Source organism: Microcebus murinus, chromosome 10 (assembly GCF_040939455.1).
Source record: "Microcebus murinus isolate Inina chromosome 10, M.murinus_Inina_mat1.0, whole genome shotgun sequence".
NCBI lineage: Eukaryota > Metazoa > Chordata > Mammalia > Primates > Cheirogaleidae > Microcebus > Microcebus murinus.
Genome location: NC_134113.1, coordinates 59,901,018 through 59,924,571, shown reverse-complemented (window position 1 = coordinate 59,924,571; position 23,554 = coordinate 59,901,018). Strand labels below are relative to the sequence as shown.

Sequence of the window (23,554 nt, the reverse complement as noted above, 5' to 3'; positions counted from 1 at the left end):
GGAGAATATTACTACCATGTGAATATCATGGTGTTAATTAGTACCAATCTGATGGCGAATACAAGTGGCGCCTATTCTTCCAATCTTGTGTTACCTCACTTCAGATAATGGTCTCAAGCTCAATCCAGGAAAATAAAAGAGGTGCTAGATCACTGTTGTTTCTAATTATTGAATAATATTACATTGTATATATTTACCAAATTTTAATGATCCACTCATGAATTGATGGACACTTGGGTTGTTTCCACATCTTCACAGTACTGAATTGTGATGTCATAAACATTTGTATGCAGATGTCTTTATTATGGAATGTCTTTTGGTCTTTTGGGTAGATGCCTAGTAGTGCTATTGCTGGATTGAATGTTATTTCTATTTTTAGCTCTTTGAGCTATCTCCAAATTCTTTTCCACAGACGTTGCACTAATTTGCAGTCCCATGATTATGGATTGTTTTTAAGTCTCCATTTTATAAACTGGTTCAAAGTAAGCTTAATGTTAGATGAATTTTTTCTAATTACTAACATATGACTTCTTTAGGAAGTTATGTGATCTTCACTGAATGCCTAGTTGTTCTAAGAGAACATTCTACTCTTGCTGTTCAGCATAAAAAGTTTTCTCTGATTTTGGGGAATTTCTTTTTGTCATAAACTTTAATCTTCAAGTAATTGGTCAAAAAATGTTAGCTGTTACAGAAACCATTAAATGCAGATTTCACATCCTGCAAAAAGTTAACAGAAGGGGAAGAATACAATCTTTATGAAGATACCCATGATGTGCCAGCTTTGTAAGAAAAAAATATTTTATAATTAAAGAAACTAAGAGAATGTATATGCCTATTTCAAGATTGTAGAGCTATTAAACAGTCAGAATTTTAATTCTGGACTAACACAAAACCCATGCCAAATCTAAGCTTAAAAAAAAGATAAGAAAAAGTGGAGTTTCAGTTCTCTTTGGGAAAAAAAAGGTAAGATAGCTTGTTAAATACTACATGGGATAAGAATCATGGAGTTTCTTTCTTTTTTGGTTTTTTTGTTTCTTTAACGATGTAGTGTTTAGAGATTCTTCTAGAAAGAGTACATTTCAGTAGCAAATAACCCCTTCATTGTTTACCAAGGAAGAACAAAACAACAATTGAATTGAGACAAGTACTTAGTAGAATAAATTTTAAACTGCATAGACTCATTTTTTCTATAACAAAGTGTTCTTTGATAATTCCAAATTTAGTTGTTTTAATGGATATTTCTCTTGTTGATTCTTTTTTTTCCATTTATTGTATTATATTATGGGGGTACAAATATTGTTAGGGTTACGTATATTGCCCCTGCCACCCCTTTCCCCCCGCCATGCCATTGGGGAATTTTTTATGTACCATCTTTTCTGCCTTTCCTTGCTGGACTACAGAATTTCATCCTATGCATAGACAACTTAGTACTCAGCTCCAGACTGAAAGATCCCCATGCATACTTTTAGAGCTCTTTTTCCATGCTGCTGTCTCCTGTCTGGAACTCTGGCCCACAAATTCCAACTGCCTCAGTCTTTGCAATCCATGATCCCTTCCTCCTCCATGTCATGAAACCACTGTGCTTTATTTAGCTTTTGCTTTGTTACATGTTTGTGTATGCTTTTGATTTTCTTTTGCTTTGTTATACTTCTGTTCAAGAAATTACCTTCACACAGAAAGATGGTGTCATAGTTGAGCCCAATTGATTTGTTTCTCATCTCTCAGAAATCTAAGTTTTGTGTTGCCTGTTTCAAGTGACCATACAGTGTAGAGTGGGAAAGGTATGCCTGTTCTTAGTTATGCCATCATGGCATGAAGTACAACTTTCAAATCATTTTTAACCCAACAATTATTTAGGTGATAATTATAAAATTTATGACTTGGGTATTTTCATTCAGACTTTATAAGTATTATAATAATTTTCATTATATTTTATTCAGAAAAAGTAGTTTCTATAATCTTTGTGCATAGAAAAATTTGAGTTTCACATAATGTTTTTATGAAGAATGAATGGAAGTTTCTTAAATTTTACCAAATATTTTTCTTCACTGTTGCAAAAGCCTATAGTCTGAGAGGAGGTAGGGGTAATCCAGATCTACACTGAAGTCTTATTTCATAGTTATTACAAACAATGCCTATCATTTGCTTGGAAGAATACCATTATTATGAAAGAGAGCTGTATTATTTTCCTGGTAGAATTTTTCTAGGAGTCACAGCCATAATGAACCTTCTACTCAACTGTGTCTCTTGATGGTTTCATGACCCATTCACATATGCAGCTCTTGCAATTCTATGTCAGGGTATATTAGTGTGACTACGATGCATTTCTTTTCCACTTTCTAGTTTATTTCCCTCCCATGAGGACAATCAAGGGTCAAGACATTCCTTCTTTTTATATGCTTATATTTTGTTGACATATATGGTAGATGTACCTTACGATTAGGAATATCTACCTGTCACTCTTTTTTATTTTCTTATTGCAAAACAAGTTTCCATGAATACAACTCTCAAATCATCATAGACACAACTCTCAAATCACCACTTAGTCACGTATCTCCTTCCACTTACTATATTTCTTCTTAGTCTTGAGTAACCACTCTCCATGTGTTGGACTTTATATATTGAGACAATCTGTCCCAGATTGATTAGCTGGATCATGCTATAACACATGATATTATAAAATGAGTAGCTATTCAACAATTTCTTCAAAAATTTGTTAAACAATTGGCATTTTTAATGCAATAAATTTAATTGCATTCTTTACTGTTAAGCTGAAAAATTAGAGTTAATTCTTTAATAATAAAATGAATGTGATAGTTACCCAGTTTCTTATTCATTCTTATATAAATTTTAATAATTCCTTAATTTTTCTTAGTTACACTAACCCTTAACTTTTTATTAAAATATGCCTTTCAAGTTGGTTTTATTATACATCATTAGTGTCCTCTGATAATTAATACTAAAGGCAAATTTTTCTTACTTTTTTGTTTCTTTTTCCCTCCAGAAGGAATTCCCTATGTACATAATTAACTAAATGACAAAACAACTCTTGTTTTTAAAGCATAAAATTAGTAATGATAGTGTTCCTTTTTTGGAGGATATCTTAACTCTTTGTGTCAGATATTCTTGATTGTCTTCCATTTTCATTAACAATCATAAAGAATGTAAGGAAGTATTTCACTAGTGTTAGTATTAGAAATCATTTCAACATAAATGGAGGAAATACTAGGAAATTACCTCATCTGAGATAGAAACCAAATATGTTGTAGTTTTTACTATCCAGGTTCCCGAGCACTGGTAACTAGTTCAAACTAACATGCAAGTGTGAGGGTAAGGTAGTAGAAAGTTTACAATATTTGCATTAAGTCACAATTTAAATGTTATTTTTCTTTCAATTTTTTATTAAAAAACTATTTTCTAAAAAAATATTTTCTAGACAGTGAGCATATTAATAATTTATGAGATTAGTTCTTATTTTCCATTTTAGAAAAAGAATTATTGTGGAAATTAAAGGCAGGTGTTTACCAGTGATTTGTTCTACTGCTTTTTGATTAATCTTAGTTTTTTATAGTATAGAAATCTATAATGCAATGGCATAGAATTTAAAAGTACACCAAAATTTGTGCATTGCTTTTTTTTCTAATGAATTATATAAATTGAATATGGCAACTGAATATGGCAATTGAATATGAGTTGAGAAAAAAAATGAATCAAGAGCTGGTCTCTAGAAATAAGGATTTCTTTACTCTGTGGCTATTATTTTGCCACATTACAGTCAGGATTTATTATTATTGATTATTCTTATTACTTATTGCCAGGTTAGAGCCTAATTTTAAAACATTTTTCTATTCATTAATAAAGAAAAAATAGATATAGGTTGCATGAGAGTAGATGTGATTAACAATATATTATTGTAATTTTGAAGCCAATAAATGGCAAAGCAAGTTAAGACATAGGAAATATCAAAATTACAATAAATTGTCCTCATATGATTCTAGAAATAATTATGATACTCAGAAAATAGGAAAAAGAACAGAGAACTCCAGAGAAGTTCAGATGCTTTGGTCAATTATGAGTAAATTATACAAGAAACAATACCTAACTGTTCTCGGTAGTAAACAATTTTGAAATGGTGGGAACTGAGAAAAAGTAATATTACATAAAAGGATAAAATTTTAGGTATATGGTTAATTTTAAAAGACAGCTGAAGAGGAGAATATATTATGAAAGAAGGTCATCAATAGAAGTGAGAGATTTCATGGGTGAAGATAAATCTAAAAAAGAAAAGATGTATTTTTCTGATTTGCTTGTTTTGTTAGGTCTCTTAGGGAAAATGTTCATGAAAAACTCCACATGAAAATAGTCCAGCCAGTTTTTATAGGTCATACAAACATGTAGCTTATTTCTAAAATGTGTTTAGGGAGTTGAAAACTGTCATTTAAAATCTGGCTGTAAGAGTTTGCATGTTTTTTGAACTCACAGAAATATATCTTCCTGTCATTTATATTCTATTTTTTATCTTCTTCAGAGCTATTAATTATTAATTTAAATCTTAAAAGTAAATCCTGGATGTATATAGATTGCTAAAATTTTAGAGGTTTTTTTTTTGTACAAGATTGTACGAAGTGATCTCTGAATCTTATTCAACTAATAAGATGCTGTGATTTTGTTCTATGATTTTTAGGTCCCATTTGCAATTTCTAAATGGACCACTCTATTATCATGGGTTGTGAATATTGGTCTTATTGTTGCTTTTCCTGATGCAGCAATATATAACACAGTGACTTTTAAACATTTGTGCTTGTGTTCTTTTTCCCAATATAAAAAAGTTATTTTCAAACTTTTTTATTTGTTTGGGGAAGCAAAGTGTGACTTTGATCATAATAGGTTCTGAATATATTTCTGAATATAAGATCAGAAAGAGACAAAATGGAATTGAATTGAACTGAAACTTAAGAAAGTACATATGGGGATACAGATATCGGCATTTCCCTAGTTCCTAGAGAGCAATATAATTTTTTTTACTAACACATTAAGGGCTTGTTTTGTTTGCTTGTTTCTCAGAGTATAAATAAATGGGTTTAACATGGGGGAAATGGAAGTAGTGAGTATTGCTACCCCCTTATTGATGGCCATTTCATCTTTTGCTGAAGGTTTGACATATATAAAGATACAGCTGCCATAGGTGATGGAAACCACAATAATATGAGAAGAACATGTAGAAAAGGCCTTTTTCCTTTGCTGGACAGACGGGAATCTCAGAATGGTTCTGATGATATACATGTAGGACAAAACCACACACACAAGAGTCATGATAAAAATTAATACAGAGCCAACAATAACCATTTGATCTATGAACCACGTGTCTGAGCATGAGATCTTCAGAAGAGCATTGGCATCACACGCAAAATGGTCAATGACATTAGAGTCACAGAATTCCAGATTTAGTCCCAAGCTGAGTGGTGGGAATATAATGAACAAAGTAATCATCCAACAGCAGAAGATGAGTCTTTTGCAGACCTTGGGGTTCATGATGGTCATGTAATGCAGGGGTTTGCAGATGGCTATGTATCGATCATAGGACATGGTTGCCAGGAGAAAAAATTCTGTTATCCCAAAGACATATGTAAAAAATAATTGGCATGCACAAGCATTATAGGTAATGGCTCTGTCACCTGTTGATATACTGTACAAGAATCTAGGAATGCAGGCAGAGGTGAATGAGATTTCTAGGAAGGAGAAATTTTGGAGAAAAAAGTACATGGCAGTTTTAAGGTGGGAATCCACTAGTGTGAGGATAATGATGGTCAGGTTTCCAGTTACACTTAACATGTAGGTGATAAGTAAAAATATAAAAATCAGAATTTGCATTTGGGGGTCTTCTGTCAGTCCCAGGAGAATGAATCTGGTTAGTGATGTATGGTTTCTCATACCTGGGTCCCAACTTCTTCCTAATCTGCATGTAAAACCGAGAGAGATCATAACTTATAAGAAGGTAGGAAGATTTTTTTCCAATGGATTCTGGTTAGAAGAGCCAAGAAATGTGTTTTCCATTTATTTTATTTCACTTAATAAAGACTATCTTAAAATATTTCATGCCTTCATATATTTTGATATAAATCATTTAATAATTTTGAAACCTTGGCTTTCAGACATCTTTGAGCACAACACATGGTAAAAAATACTTTACACGGTAATCCAGTGTATTTGTATATATACATATATATACTTGCAGATATCTGAAACAAAAATTTAAAAATGCTAGCTCTTAGATGCTTTGGACTCTAAGGTTTTCAATTCTAATTTATAACATTAAAAACAAATACAACTATTACTAAATTAACATATAGGTTACTAATTGGTTGTGAACTGTGGTTTGAAAAAAATTTTGATCATCTTAAAGAATTATTTCAATAATAATATAATCCAAATAATGATAGTAAATCTCCTTTCAGTATATTTTAATAAATTTACTCTATTAATTTATGGTTTGGAGTAGATTTTCCATAGCATTTATTTATTTCTCAATAAGTAAAGAGATCATGAATATAGTAGTGTCCTTTTTTTGTAATTTTTTCCCTGTTACTAACTGAAATTTTGCATAGTTTCATTTGTTTGCTTGTAGTTTTTTTCCTGTATAAATTGTAAATAGCGGGGTGGTTATGATATGACATTTCTGGATCCATCTGTTAAAACAGTGCAAAACATAGTCCACAGCCATGACCAAGCATATAATTAATCTATAAAGGACATTTATATTCATTTCCCCCACAAAAATTATCCCTTGAATTATCTCAAAATGTTTATGCTTTTGCCTTATATTCACTGATTATCTATATTATTTATGAACAGAAAAAGTGTATTGATACATACCAATTCACTAATAAGTGAGAGAAAGTTTTGTATACAGCTGAAGAACATTATTCTCACTGTTTTCTGATTGTAGTCTGTTTTTATCTGGCTGAAACACAGTCCCTTTTTTATCAGGACACAAGTTATTATTAGCACTGTAATTATTAAATATAATTCCAATTTCACTCCAACAATTTGCAATAATTTTTTCTAGTTCCTGACTTCCCCAATAACTGTACTCTTGAACTGTTTATGAATGCCTTCTGTACACTCAATCCACAGAAGCAGCTCTTGGCAATATTACTTGTGATTTTTTTTTAGGTTCAATGAGGTGTAGCCATTTTATCTGACTTATTGGCTGCATTTGGTCCTGTCAATCACTCCTTTCTTCTTACAATGTCCAAACATGTAGCTTGCTTGATATCCACGCTCCTAGTTTTTGTTTTGGCCTTCTGATTTCTCCTTTATAGGAATTTCTTCCCCTACTTTATTACATTGATATTCCTCAGACATCATCCATAATTCTTCTTCTCTGTTTCTCTATAGGTTTTTCCTGGGGATTGCATTAAATTTCATGGCTTTAATTTAGCATTTAAAATTTGATGATTAAAATATCTAGACATGATCCCTGTGACTGTTAGATATCTCCACCTGGAAATTTTACATTCTGCTCAAATTGACCATGTTCAAGATTAAATTCTACACCTTCTGCACCACTATTACTTCTTACCCTATTCCTTGTTTGCTATACTGAAACCAAAGGCCAACATTTATTGCCTTGTATTAACAATTGAGATCATCTATATTGTTTCTTTGTGCAGCCCTATCTTGAAACTCTATTGACACCGAAGGTATTTTCACTTAATTTTGCCGTCCCCCTGACTCTTACATGGGGAAGTTGTTAGGTTGGTGGTATTATTAATAGAATCATGGTGAGTGGCTCTAAAAACACACCGTACTATGAGACAAGTGTGGTAGCCATTTTACATGAACTATCTGTCTGGAAAAATTTTCATCTGATCATTTGGGTTTCTCCCCTCTTTATTATGCAATCGCAATCTCAAACCTGGGTTTTAGTGACTTGTTCCCCAGTTCTCTGTTTAGACTATTCAGAAAACTTTTTCTGAATCCCCAAAACCACATTAACTACCTCCCTATGGGTTTTGTTGCACTCTGTCCATAATAAAGGGTATAAAAATTTTGTTGAAATCAAGATTTTAATCTTGTTTATTATAATAGCCTCAGAACTTTAACAGTCTGAAACATAGAGTTATTCTTGATATTCACCCTCAAATGTAGATCAAAAAATATTGCTTCTTAGGTAAACTTGCTTCTGACACTGCTCTGACTCATGAAGGTACTCTCTTCCTCTTAATTTTGCCATACCCCTGCCTCTAGGGGATTTCTTTTTGCTTTTCCTCTCAGTGGGAGAAATGTGCTGAGCGGCTCTTAGAGTACACCATAACTTAACTACCTACTCAGCATACACGTAATATCTGCATTAAAGCGAAAAAGTGATAACTGACTTCTCAGCTGGATTTGGCAGATAAATAGCTTGCTTTTTGTGGTTGTCATTTATGATCTTAAGTACATCTGTCACAAAAATCTTAAACCAGAGATTTAGGACTTTTAAATTCTAAATTTGGGTCAACTGCTACGCTGTGGTTATTCTAGACTAGCATCTACTAAGGTGCTTCTTTCACATTTTAAATCTTGTTTCAAGACCATGAATGCTTTCTTGGGCATCGATAAATTTTAAAAAATTCTCATAGAAACCCAAATTAATTTTGCTATGTGAAAGGTTTCACTTGATAGCTTTAAAATATTCCTTTCCCCCAGAAATGGGAGATGGTGTCTACCAACTGTGTGCCCATTTTCCATAGTAAATTCCCTAGAATTTATATCCTTCCTTAAAGAGATGGAGGACTGATCCTGGCTTATGGTTTGGGGAGAAGCTGGGATACTCCAAAGATTGTGAGGACCACACAGGCAACAATAGACTAATTAAACGTTTAACAATAGACCAAGCAATTAAATAGTTTTATTAATAGTTTTGAAAGGTAGGAAAGAATTGTATTTAGAGCCCACCTACTTCTCTTTTTTATCAATTTAGAGACATCTATTAGATAGTACTGGCACCTTACACAACCCTGGAAACTTTGAGCTATTTCCTTTCTCCTAACTCTCTTGTCTGACACTTCTGTTTATGTTTAACCATTTTTTTTTTTTTTAGATTTAGGGAACCTACTTTTAGCTCCAGAGAATGTCCAATTTGCAGCAATTACAAACGTGTATTTACTCTACAAAATTAGGGTGAATATTTAGCAGTGGATTATTTTAAAAGTCTTTCATTTAAGCTATATTTAGATTGTCTGCTTTTTATTGATACATAAAACCAACCTTATCAATGTTTTCAATCAATTAAAAAATCATGAATAGATGTTTCTTTTTATAAAAATTCAATTAACTATTCACATCTCTAATTTTAGTAAAACAGATCAAAACCATTTCTAAGACAAAATCATCATCTAAGTCTCTCAAAGAGGAAAGAAAGTGAAATAGCAGGTATGTACTTACTCTTCGGACAGTCCATAATGGTTTCAGTTGGTTACTTATCCTTGAGCATCCTGAGGGTTAGAAGGATGAAGAATATGTTTGCAGAGGGTTGTGTGTGGACTTCTGTTCACTCTTACTCACGGACCTATACTCACCTCACAGGCAGCTCCAGATGGCATTGATTTAGCTGACTTTTTCCTTATTAACTCCTGACAAAGAATTTATTACCAAGGTATTTTTCTTAATTGAAAGTAAATTACTTTTCAAAGATCTAGTGAATTCCAGATCTCCCTGGTTTGGAAAGATGATATTCAGACCATCTTACAGAAAAGGGATAATTTTTTACTAACAAGTTTGGCATTTGTTTTATTTACCAAACCTGACCTATGTGAATAAATAAAAGAGTCCTTGGTGACTTAGCTTCCAAAGTCATTAATGAATCTTTTTTGAATAAACTTTTGGCAAAAATCCTGAAATATGCAGCAGTGGGAGCAACGGGGACATTCTCCTTAGAGAAAAGAAGATGCCATAATAGGATTCAACATAGGTCATGCACACAAAATAAAATAAAATGATAAAGCACAAGTCTACCTTCTCTTCCTTTTGTTCCATAACATCTACAGTAGTTAGCAGAATACAATAGCCCTTTTTACCTTTTTTATTTTTACCTTAAATAATTACTATTTATTACAAATAAAATAGATTAATATAATCAAAATAAGAGAAACATAACTTAAAGGTAGTAAATGCTCTTAATATTTCAGATTATACTCTTTCAGAAATTTCCCACGTAAATATATTCATATCATTTAATGTATTCATAAGTATAAAGGTATCTATTTTTCATATATTTGGAAGTAACTCAGTTGTTTTATTTATTTATTTATTTATTTATTTATTTTTATTTCAGCATATTATGGGGGTACAAATTTTAAGGTTTCAATAAATGCTCTTTCCCCCCTCCCCCCACAAGTCTGAGTTTCCAGCGTGACCATCCCCCAGATGGTGCACATCTCACTCATTATGTATGTATATACCTGCCCCCTCCCCCTTGCCCAATACCCTATTACTGTAGTACCTATGTGTCCACTTAGGTGCTGCTCAGTTAATACCAGTTTGCTGGTGGTAACTCAGGTGTTTTAAAAACATAACAAAACTCTATCTTAATAATCAGTTTTTGAGGAACTGTGTAATATTCTTTTCTGGAGCATTCAATCAGAATTTAAAATCAATTCTAACAGCTAGAAATTTATTTGTAACTTTTAAAATATTTTAAAAATGACTACCTAGAAGTAGATTATATGATTGTAAATTTTTGTTATAAATTCATGTTTTTCTTTTGTTAAGGCAACTATCATTATGTAAAATGCATCTTTGCAAAAATACATCTTTGCACATTATGTCCAAGAAGGGGCATTTCAGGAAATGTTCCAAAGTGTATACTATTTTGTATAGTCAAGTATCATCCATGAGAATGTCTCTGTAACCATGTCTATCAGCATTTGTTATTTTTTTGTCTTTTTGATAAGAGCCATTCTGTAGTGAGATGATTTCTCATTGTGGTTTTGATTTGCATTTTCCTGGTGATTAGTGATGTTGAAGATTTTTTCATATGCCCGTTTGCTATTTGAATGCCTTTTTAAAAGAAATGTTTACTCAAATCTTTTGTCCACTTTTTAATGGGATTGTTTTTTACCTGTTGAGATATTTGAGTTCCTTGTGTGTTTTGGATATTAGTAGTTTGTCAGATGAGTAGTTTGCAAATATTTTTTCCCATTCAACAGTTTTCACTTCACTCTGTTCATTATTGACTTTGCTGTGTAGAAACTTTTTAGTCTAATATAGTACCATATGTCTACTTTTGTTTTTGTTGCCTGTGCTTTTGAAGTATTAGCCATAAAATCTTTGCCTAGAACAATGTCCTGAAGTGCTTCTCCTGTTTTCTTCTAGTAGTTTTATATTTTGGGTCTTATGTGTAAGTATTTAATTCATTTTGATTGATTTTTGTATATGGTGAAAGACAGTGTTCTAGTTTCATTCTTCTATATATGGATGCCAGTTTTCCAAATGTATGTTTTTGGTGCCTTTGCTAAAAATCTGTTGGCTATAAATGTGTGGATTTATTTCTGGGTTCTCTATTCTGTTATATTCACCTATGTGTCTGTTTTTATGCCAGTATCATGATGTTTTGATTACTATACCTTTATAGGATATTTTGAAGTCCAGTAGTGTGATGTCTCTAGCTTTGTTCTTTTTGCTCAGTATTGCTTTGGCAATTTGGATTCTTTTGTGGTTCTATACAAATTTTGTGATTGTTCTATTTCTGTGAAGAATGTCATTGATATTTTGATGGAGATTGCATTGAACTTATAGATTGCTTTTGGTAGTATGGTTCTTTTAACAATATCAATTCTTCTGACTCATGAGCAGAGTTTTTCTATTTATGTCTTTTTATGCATATTTTATCAGTGTTTTACAGTTTTATTTGTAGAAGTTTTTCACTTTTTTAATTAACTTATTCCCGGATATTTTATTTGTAGCTATAGTAAATAAGATTGTTTTCTCAATTTCTTTTTTAGCTAGTTTGTGTTGGTATATAACAATGATACTGGTTTTTGTATGTGATTTTGCACCCTGCAACTTTAGTGAATTTGTTTATCATTTCTAATAGTTTTTTTGTGGAATCTTTAGTTTTTTCTCTATATAAGATCATATTGTCTGCAAAGAGACATATAATTTGTTCAGCATTTTTATTATGAATGGATGTTGAATTTTATCAGATCCTTTCCTGTATCTATTGAGATAATCATATGTTTTTCTTCTTTTGATACACATTCTTAAAATTTCTGTGTGTTGAACCATTTTTGCATTCCTGGGATAAACCACACTTGATCATGTTGTATTATTTTTTGGTTTGATTTGATGTGTAGTTGGATTTGATTTGTAAGTATTTTACAAAGGATTTTTCCACCAATGTACATCAAGGATAGCGGCCTGTAGGTTTTTGTTTTTGTTGGGTCCTTGTCTGGTTTTGGTGTCAAGGTAATGCTGGTGCAATAGAATAGATTAAGAAGAATTCTCTCCTCTTCTATTTTTTGGAGTAGTTTGAGAAAAATTAGTGTTAGTTGTTTTTTAAAAGTTTAGTAGAATTCATTAGTGAAGTCATATAGTTCTAGGCTTTTGTTGTTGGGAGACTTTTTGTTTATTTTGTTTATTTATTTTTTGTTTTGTTTGTTTTGTTTTAATAGATTTAGGGGATAAAAGTTGAATTCTGTCACACATATATGTTATATAGTGGTGGGGTCTGGACTTTTGGAGTATCCATCACCTGAGTAGAGTACATTGTACTGAATGGGTAATTTTTTATCCCTCACATCCTCCCAACCTCACCCCATGTGAGTCTCCAATGCCCATTTTGCTACTCTATGTGCCTTTGGGTAGCCATAGTTTAGCTTCCACTTATAAGTGAGAACATGTGGCATTTATTTTTCTGTTCCTGAGTTACTTCACTTAGCATAATGGTCTCCAGTTCCATTCAAGTTGCTGCAAAAGACATTTTTCATTCTTTTTTATTGCTGAGTAGTATTCCATAGTGCATATATATATGTGTATGTGTGTGTATATCTATATGTATATATTCTTGAGTCATTCATCAATTTATGGGCACTTAGATTGATTTCATATTTTTGTGATTGTGAATTATGCTATGATAAACATGCTAGTGCAAGGGTCTTTTTGATATAATGATTTTGTTTCCTCTGGGAAGACACCCAGTAGTGGAATGGCAGATCTACTTTTAATTCTTTGATAACTCCATACTGATCTCCATAGAGGTTGTACTAATTTAAATTTCCACCAACAGTGTATAAGTGTACCCTTTCTCCACATTTGTGTTAACATCTATTGTTTTTTATTTTTCTTTTTTGAGACTGGATCTCACTCTGTTACCTGAGCTAGAGTGCAGTGGTATCCTCATAGTTCACTATAACCTTGAACTCCTGGGCTCAAGAGATCCTCCTGCCTCAGCCTCCTGTGTAGCTGGGACTATAGGCATATACCACTACACCTGGTTAATTTTTCTATATTTTGTAGAGAGGGTGTCTCAGTGGTGTTTAGGCTAGTCTCAAACTCCTGACCTCAAGCAATCCTCCCAAGGTGTTAGGATTATAGGTGTGAGGTACTGTACTGAGAAGCAAATCAAGAACTCAATCCCATTTCCAATAGTTGAAAAAATATATTCATTACCTAAGAATACATTTAACTAAGGAAGTAAAAGATTTTTTACAGAGGAACTAAAAATTACCGATGAAAGGAATTATAGACAACACAAACAAATGAAAAAACATCTCATGATCATGGATTGGAAGAATCAGTATTTTTTTTTTTTTTGAGACAGAGTCTCCATTGTCCTGAGTAGAGCACCATGGCATCAGTCTAGCTCACAGCAATCTCAAACACCTGGGCTCAAGTGATCCTCTTGACTCAGCCTCATGAGTAGCTGGGACTACAGGTGCACACCATGATGCCTGGCTAATTTTTTATTTTTAGTAGAGATGGGACTTGCTTTCAAACCCCTGAGCTTAAGCAATCCTCCCACCTCAGCTTCCCAGAGTGCTAGGATACAGGCATGAGCCACTGCACCTGGCTGAGACTTGTTTTTTAAGGGGCGGTGCTAAAAAGAAAATCACAATTTCATGTTAGTTTAAATAATTATTAGCATTAAAAATGGAATCTAAATTTAATTTTTCTATCCAAAAGAAAAAAAAGTTAGATAGAAAACATCCATATAATCAGTGGGCAAAAAAATGCAATAAAAACCAGTGAGAAACAAGAAAGTGTGATTGATAGAAAATACAAGCTAGGATAGGTAGAAATAAGTCCAAAACCATAATAATTTAGAAATTATTGTATTCTCCAGTTACATGTGATTATATTTTATTCATCCCCTAAAAAGCAAAGAATCTCAGATAATGCCTGGGAATGAAAAACAAATCAAAATAAATAGAAAACAATTCACAATTGCAAAGTTGTGGAAACAACCCAAGTGCCCATCAATTCATGAGTAGATTGATAAAATGTGGTGTATGTATACCATGTAGTACTATTCAGCTCTAAGAAACAATGGTGATATAGCACCTCTTTTATTTTCCTGGATAGAGCTGGAACCCATTCTACTAAGTGAAGTATCTCAAGAATGGAAAAACAAGCACTACATGTACTCACCATCAAATTGGTATTAACAGATCAACACCTCAGTGGACATATAGGAATAACATTTATCGGGTGTCGGGCAGATGGGAGGGGGGAAGAGGGGATGAGTATATATATAAACATGATGAATGAGATGTGCAATGGTTGGGGGATGGTCAGGCTTGAGACTCTGTCTCGAGGGGGGAAGAGGGCATGGGCAATATAGGTAACCTTAACACTTGTACCCCCATAGAATGCTAAAATAAAAAAAAATAAAAAAAATAGAAAAAATTCAGAGGCTACCTACAGGTAATTTATAATGTGGAAAATAAATCCATACAGGAAGTTTACAAATAATGGACTATTAAAACTGTTCTATGAGAGGTGAAAGGTGTGGGTCCCGCTTTAGCCTTCTACAAGTGGCTATCCAATTTTCCCAGCACCATTTATTGAAAAGGGATTCTTTTCCCCAGCACATGTTTTTGTCTGCTTTGTCAAAGATTAGATGGCTATATGAGGATGGTTTTATATCAGGATTCTCACATCTGTTCCACTGGCCAATATTCCTATTTTTGTGCCAATAACAGATTGATTTAATTACTATAGCTTTGTAGTATAGTTTGATATCTGGCATATTAATGCCTCCCATTTTGTTTTTGTTGCCTAGAATTGCTTTTGAAATTTGGGGTCTTCTTTGGTTCCATACGAAGCGTAAGATTATTTTTTCTATATCTGTGAAGAATGCTGATGGGATTTTAATAGGTATTGCATTGAATCTGTAGATCAGTTTGGGTAGTATAGACATTTTGATGATATTGAGTCTGCCGATCCACGAGCATGGTATGGATTTCCATCTGTTTACATCCTCTGCTATTTCCTTCCTCAGTGTTTCATAGTTCTCCCTGTAGAGGTCTTTTACCTCCTTGGTTAAGTATATTCCTAGGTACTTTAATTTCTTTGTTGCTATTGTGAAGGGAATTGAGTCTTTGATTTGGTTCTCAATTAGATTGTTGTTGGCGTATATGAATGCCTCTGATTTCTGTGTATTGATTTTGTATCCTGAGACTTTACTAAATTCATTGATCAGTTCCAGGAGTTTCTTGATTGAATCTTTGGGGTTTTCTAGATATAATATCATATCATCAGCAAACAGTGAGAGTTTGATCTCTTCTGCCCCTATTTGGATACCTTTAATTCCACTTTCCTGTCTGATTGCTGTAGCCAGGACTTCCAGCACTATGTTGAATAGAAGTGTAGATAGTGGGCAGCCTTGTCTGGTTCCAGTTCTAAGTGGGAATGATTTCAATTTTTCCCCATTCAGTATGATGTTGGCTATGGGTCTGTCATATATGGCTTGTATCATTTTTAGGTATGTCCCTTCTATGCCTATTTTATTAAGTGTTTGTATCATGAAAGGGTGTTGAGTTTTGTCAAAGAAACAGTCATGAAAATAAACAGACAGCCTACAGAATGGGAGAAAATTTTTGCACTCTACCCATCTGATAAGGGGCTGATGACTAGAATATACTTAGAACTCACGAAAATCAGCAAGAAAAAATCAAATAACCCTATTCAAAAGTGGGCAAAGGACTTGAACAGAAACTTTTCTAAAGAAGATAGAAGAATGGCCAACAAACATATGAAAAAATGCTCAACATCTCTAATCATCAGGGAAATGCATATCAAAACCACAATGAGATATCACTTAACTCCAGTGAGAATGGCCTTTATCAAAAAGTCTCCAAACAATAGATGCTGGCGTGGATGCAGAGAGAGGGGAAAACTCCTACACTGCTGGTGGGACTGCAAACTAGTTCAATCTCTGTGGAAAGCAATATGGAGATACCTTAAAGCGATACAAGTGAACCTACCATTTGATCCAGCAATCCCATTGCTGGGCATCTACCCAAAAGATCCAATGACACTCTATGAAAAAGACACCTGCATGCGAATGTTTATAGCAGCACAATTCATAATTGCAAGGCTGTGGAAACAGCCCAAGTGCCCATCAATCCAAGAATGGACTAATAAAATGTGGTATATGTATACCATGGAGTACTATTCAGCTCTAAGAAACAACATCTTATATATAAGATATAGCACATCTTATATTTTCCTGGTTAGAGCTGGTTAGAACCTGGTTAGAACCTGGTTTCCTGGTTAGAACCATACTACTAAGTGAAGTATCCCAAGAATGGAAAAACAAGCACCACATGTACTCACCAGCAAACTGGTATTAACTGAGCAGCACCTAAGTGGACACATAGGTACTACAGTAATAGGGTATTGGGCAGGTGGGAGGGGTGCGGGGGGCGGGTATATACACACATAATGAGTGAGATGTGCAGTATCTGGGGGATGGTCATGCTGGAGACTTAGACTTGTGGGGGAAGGAGGGGAAAGAACATTTATTGAAACCTTAAAATCTGTACCCTCATAATATGTTGAAATAAAAATAAACTGTTCTAGGCAAATGCTCAGAGAAGTGTAAACATCTATGTCAATGTTAATATAAACATGTATAGAAATTCTAACAGGAGAGTATTATAGAGATATTTTACATTATTAGTAATGAGAGATATGGTTCTACTGGAAGAAATGTATCTAATTAAGATTTACTCCCTTAAAATATTCAGAAAGAAAAATTTTTACAAAGACAGGAAAATGAGACTACAGTTCAAACATGAAGAAATTCTCCAATAAATGTTAAAAAATTAAGAACACAGTTAGTTTTGAAGAATACAACATGCAACCTATATACATAGATTAGGGTTTAAATGATTTTTACATTTTTTGAATAATGCAATTATGAAACTGTATTTATAGATCAAGGAAAAATAGTTTTTAATATTTTAAAATGGTTGTAAAAGTACAATATAAACTAAGAAAACATGAAAAATATTATAAAGAAGATCAATAAACATTTAAATTGTTTAATTGACAATATTAATAAAATTGATAAATTATTGACAAAATGAAAATGGAAAAAACAGAAAAATAAGAGAAATAAGAGAAAAAACCCACAAATTGCCTAAATCTGGAATAAAAAAGAGTGACTATCACTACAAATTCTAAAAATAAATCAATAAGAGGATATAATGAACAAATTTAAATTTGGATGAAATGCACAAATGTCTTGAACTACCAGCAGTTATCAGGAGTGATTTTAAGAAGGCATTAAAAATCTATTAAGGTAATTGAATATGTAATTCAAAACCTTTTCACAAACTGATTTCCAGGACTTAATACCTTCACTGTTAAAATTTTTAAAAAATCTTGACACTGAGTGTTGCCTTTGGTAGTATGGAAACTTGTTATTGACAAATAGCAGGCTCCCTACCAAAATTTTTGGTCTACAAAGAACAGACACTATTATGTTTCCTGTAATGCTGGTGCTGCCTCTACTAGTACATTGTTTATTTGTTTTGTAAAGGAAAAGTATTTTGGTAGATTCTCCGGTTTTAATTAGTAAATCCAATCTAGCATTCCTAACTATTTGAGCCTTTTGAGGAATCTATGAACACTGCGTTAAGGCTGTTCTGACATTTCCACCTTATTTACTAAGGGTTCCAATGTATCCAAATTTTAAGGAGTCATACTAGCAGTACTTTAGGACTAGCTCCAGGTGTCCTTGTGAGAATGTTTAATGTTGGGTTACTTAAGAATGGACCTATATCAATAATCTCTTCCTTATTCAATATATTTTTTTAACCTTTACTAAAATCTAGCACCTTTGGAATTCATTCTTAGGTATGTTCTCTTGATTCCTGCAGTGTATTTTAGCTATTTTGATGAATAATTGTTTTCTTTCTATAGAAGGTAAAGTAATTCTTCAGTAATGCTGTGCTGATACTTGACTTTAGGTTTTGTTCTAGAACCATGATTTGAGCCGAAGGAAGATTTTAAGGAGAATAAGTATGATCTTTTGCCTCAGATGAGAACTTTATGTATTTTTCAAGTAGGAGGAAGCTGCTATCATCTAACAAGGAAGTTCAAAGGGTTCAAGGGGTTCAAAAGTCTCAAGCATAGCCACTAAGATGTTTTCATTTCACTGTGGAAATTCTGGGGACCAGGGTAAAACACATGGCTCAGATTTCCTCCACTTAAGGGTATTGGAGAAGGAATATTTACAGACTAATTCCTTTTATTCATTGGATGAGTACTGCTCTTGAGGGGTTTTAGGAACTTCTGGCATTCCTTGCAGATGGACAAAATAGGTCTTTGTGGTCAGAAATAAAGCCCTTGATTCAATGTAGCAACTGGCAGTTACAAGTCAGGAAGTCAGCCTATGTACACCACAGTAGGAAAGGCAAGAAGACATATAGACAGGGCACTACAACATCTCCTGTGGACTTCATCTATTAATTATTGCAAATGTTCTAAGTGTATGTACACTTGTACATTGTCAAGAGAATTTCAGAGAGAATATATCAAAACAGAAGAAGTGATAATGGAACCGTTGGTGCCATAGGTTATTGGAAATGTCTTCCTCTATTAGAAGTAGCTATCTGCAAACACTAGACAGCCTTATTATCCCCACTGCCATCCTATCCACTTGATTACAGTGCATCTTGCTCTAGGAAACAACGTGGACTTGATATTCATTACTCCTTCCTTATAATTATTCATAGTTAATTAAATTTTCAACACCCTTTTAAATAAGATTGCTGTTCTATTATTGGGCTCATTTTCATTCCAATCTCTATTCATTAATATGTCGTGATAACTTAAAAAATTAAACACTTTGATTTGGTTGTGGTTGTAGTATATATTTAAACATTATTAGTTTTATTTCACCACTGAAAATTTTTATTAGTCTGATGAAGTACGTTGACTGAAGTTTCCATGTATTTTCTTGGTTCAATTTTCTTAATTCCTTCATGAGGACATCAAAGTTTCTTTGATTTGCTGTCACTTTCTTGATCACTCAAGCTACAATTTGGATTTGAAGATTCCATATTTGATTCAGATTTTTGGATGCTTTTGCCATACCAATAATCACACTAATTTCTCAAACTCAATTATCATTTTTGTCTTTTTCTTTATAATTTTGTCTTCTTTTTAATAAGATATTTTTATCACTTTAATTTAGGAAACTTATCTGTGATTTTAATAATTTCAACATTATCAATAAATTCTGCATAATCTATATTATAATTTGAAAGAGTTGCTGTTTTGATTGCTTTTCATTTAAATTGTGTCGTAAGATTCTTAATAATTTACTATACATTTTAGCTATATATTTGATCTGTGATATATGCTACAAGAGGGCAGAATATTGTTGGTTTTGTTCTGCATTTTACTTAAAATATTTAACATGAGTGAGATACTCTGCAAACATGCATTTGATGAATTAAGCGATTATTTGAGAAACTATGGACAGAATAATAAAAATGAGCACTATTACTTGTTTTCTTGCAAATAATATTTTATTAATATAATATTTTATTAATATTCACATCTTGTTTTTTAAAATTTTGTTTGGTTTGCATTTTTTGTAAGACTGGATATGATGTGATATTTTTGTTCCCCATAGAAAATTATTAATATGACATCAATAAAAGAAGAGTGCTTGCAAGAAGTAAAAAGAAGTGACCTTACTTAGAGAAGTGGATGCAGGAAACATTTTGAAAAATTAGTTCGAATGGACTTTAGGATCAAATTATTTTAGAAACTTAATGATATATGCTTTGAAGAACCAACCTCTTATAAAAATTGGAATCATCAGCTTCGGCATTTCTTTACTTCTTAGACAATAATGTGATTCTTTTGACTGAGTCATTGAAGGCTTGCCTTACTTGCTTGTTCCTCAAGGTGTAAATGAATGGGTTCAACATAGGAGCAATGGAAGTAGTTAGCACTATTACACCTTTATTAATAGCCACTGATTCCTTTGCTGAAGGTTTGACATAGATGAAGATGCAGCTGCCATAGGTGATAGAAACCACAATCATGTGGGAAGAACAGGTAGAAAAGGCTTTTTTCCTTTGCTGGGCAGAAGGGAATCTTATAATAGTCTTGATTATATATACATAGGAGAGAACTACACAAAGAAGTGTTGTGATGAAGGTCAACACAGCACAGACTATAACCATCTGCTCAATGATCCACGTGTCTGAGCATGAAATCTTCAGGAAGGGAGATACATCACAAAGAAAGCTATCAATGACATTAGAGTCACAGAATTGTAGATTTTGGCTTAGGCTAAATGGTGGGAGTATGATTAACAAGCCAGCCGTCCAACAGCAGAGGATGAATTTTCGGCAGACTCTGCTGTTCATGATAGTCATGTAATGTAAGGGCTTGCAGATGGCCACATAGCGGTCATAGGACATGGTGGCCAGGAGAAAAAATTCAGTTACTCCAAAGAGATCAGTAAAAAATGCTTGAATGGCACAAGCACAGTAAGTAATGGTCTTGTCACCTGTTGATAGGTTATACAAGTATCTAGGAATACAAGCTGATGTGAATAAGATTTCCAAGAAAGAAAAATTTTGTAGGAAAAAGTACATTGGAGTTTTAAGGTGAGAATCCATTAATATAAGTGAGATAATAGCCAAGTTCCCAGTTACACTCAATAAGTAAGTAAAAAACAGAAAAATTAAAAGCAGACTCTGAAGTTTTGGGTCATCTGTTAGTCCCAGGAGAACAAATGTTGTTATTGTTTGGTTTCTCATAACTGACTCCTTATTTTTGTCCAGCCTTCATGAAAAAAATCAGATATTTTATTAGAATATAGGACTGTCAAAATTCAGTAATGATGAACAATAAGGTGTAAGCTCAAGCAAGCAAGCGATTCACATGAAATTTATTCTTTAGTTTGGTAATTAATATTGTCAATATACTCATGGACTTAATTTGTAAATTTCCTTTTTAAAATAATCATTAAAGAAATATTTCTTACAGATCAGTTTAATTGCATCACAATCCAATAATTTATAAGTTTTACCGTTCCATTGGATTTCCCCAAACTTATTTTAAATTTTTATCTGTATTCTAAGTGAGTTTTTATTGACAATACATTGTGAAATAATCAATATTAAGATTTTCCTTTACTTCCACGCACCTTCTCTATTTTGAAGTTGAAATCTTGAAGTTGACTAACAGTTTCAGATCTTTGCCTGTGGCTTGTTCCTTAATAAAACAAAATTACATAACAAATGATTTGGACGTGCTATGAAGGCTCCCCCAAATCCACCATCAATTATAATTTTATGTCCAACCCCTATAACAAAACAGTGTTTTGTCATTTTGTGTACTAAGTGTATAAACACTTTGAGGGGTATATGCATCAAATTCTGTGATTTTAAATGGAATCCATATGTGATAAGTCTATTTACATGTCTAGTAGTGACTTCTTTTCTGAAATTCAGTTATATAGAGCCACATATAGCTCATATTGAACACATGCAAAGTCGATTTCATGGACTCTGTGTCCCTTCTTCCCATGTGTTTTCTCTAATAAAGCTAATTAATTACAGTAATTGAACTCACATGATGTGTCAGGTGTCGTATAATCACCTCACAGGAAGCACCTGTCTGGAGCAACCACCCTGTCCAATCCTTTCCCTTTTTCTACTCCATCTTTCTTTTTTCCTTGAATTGAATTTGAGGACACCAGTTTCTGATTTTTCAGCCTAAGCATTATTTCTTTTGGGAAGTCCTTTGAAATCTGGTGGTTGTGTTGGATCTCCCCAACTCCCATTTATGTACTATTGCCACACAGTACTTATTTTTATCCTAGAACTTGCCCTGGCAACATAAGTCTATTGAGATCAGAAATTGTGTGTGTGTGTGTGTGTGTGTGTGTGTGTGTGTGTTTACTGGGATAATCAGCAAAACCAAGACAACCCAGGCATGTATGAAGTCAGTGCTTAACAAATGGTTATTGGTTAAATATCAAGATTATTATTTTCCTCCAGAAACATACAAAGATATCTTCTTTCCTATTTGGACTTCTTGACATTGCTCTATTGCTGAGTTTACTTAAAAAATTCTATGTCTATGGCTTTCATATTTTGTGTTTTTTATTTATTTGTAATTTTTTTTTGGTATTACAGTGGAGTATTTGCTACTGAATTAAGTCATACACAAAATTGCCACAGTCTTTCATTAGTAAGAAAAGTGGCTTCTTGTCTTTGCCTTATCTGCAGTGTAATAAGTAGTCAAATCTCCATTTTACTTCCTTGAGGTAATAGCTGTCATTAAGATAATAAAATAATAGGTCAACTTTGCAATATTGAGTTTGGGTCAATAGCTGCTTTATAGTTTCTTTCCCTCAGTCATCACAAATTAATCACAATAGCCATCAATTAAATGTTTCCAGTCAGTGTCTCTAGCACTTGCTGTTTTTCCTATATCGATGAATGAGAATGGGTTTCCCTGGGGACTTCAACTAAATAGTTACATGAATGGATTTAATACATTGATTAAAATATTCCTTCCTCACGAGGTTGGATAGAGGGTCAACTCCAATCATGTGTCAAGTTCTCACATTTATGCCACTGTGTAGTGTAATTAACCAGGATTTTGGTTTTCTTGAGAGCTGGAATTCTGAAAGATAGCAGGGTCACACAGGAAACAATCTCAATGGATCACATTAAAATGTAGTGACAACCCACTTCAGGAACCCACAAACCTCTTTTGAATTCTATTTTCTTCAGCTTTCAGTTACCAAATGTGTCACTATGGTATTAAACTCAGACCTGCACACTTTGAAACATATTAGAGGCTCTAGGAATATAATTATTTACCTGCTATTATTGGTACTATGTTTCCATGAGGATACCATCTTTTCTATATACTAAGTGTCAAGTTTTGGTGCATAATTGACTCTGAAGTGTGATTAACTGGTATCTTTTAATTGTATTTTACAAATATTTTATATTTACAATACATGTAGGGATCTCTAATAACATGATGTTACCTAAGGTTCTCTTTAGTTTGAGGGTATAAT

The 23,554-nt window shown here is 33.0% G+C and overlaps 2 protein-coding genes across 2 annotated transcripts; both read right to left on the bottom strand.

Annotated features, from left to right (window-relative positions):
• Positions 1–4,992: 4,992 nt before the first annotated feature.
• On the bottom strand, positions 4,993–5,931 carry LOC105865922 (olfactory receptor 6C2-like). Its single transcript, XM_012754932.2, has one exon. The coding sequence runs from the start codon at positions 5,929–5,931 to the stop codon at positions 4,993–4,995; it is 939 nt and encodes a 312-aa protein (XP_012610386.1).
• A 14,408-nt stretch (positions 5,932–20,339) lies between these two features.
• Positions 20,340–21,275, bottom strand: LOC105865915 (olfactory receptor 6C2-like). The gene has a single exon (XM_012754919.1). It carries the CDS (start codon positions 21,273–21,275, stop codon positions 20,340–20,342), a length of 936 nt encoding a protein of 311 aa, XP_012610373.1.
• Between the last annotated feature and the right edge of the window lie 2,279 nt (positions 21,276–23,554).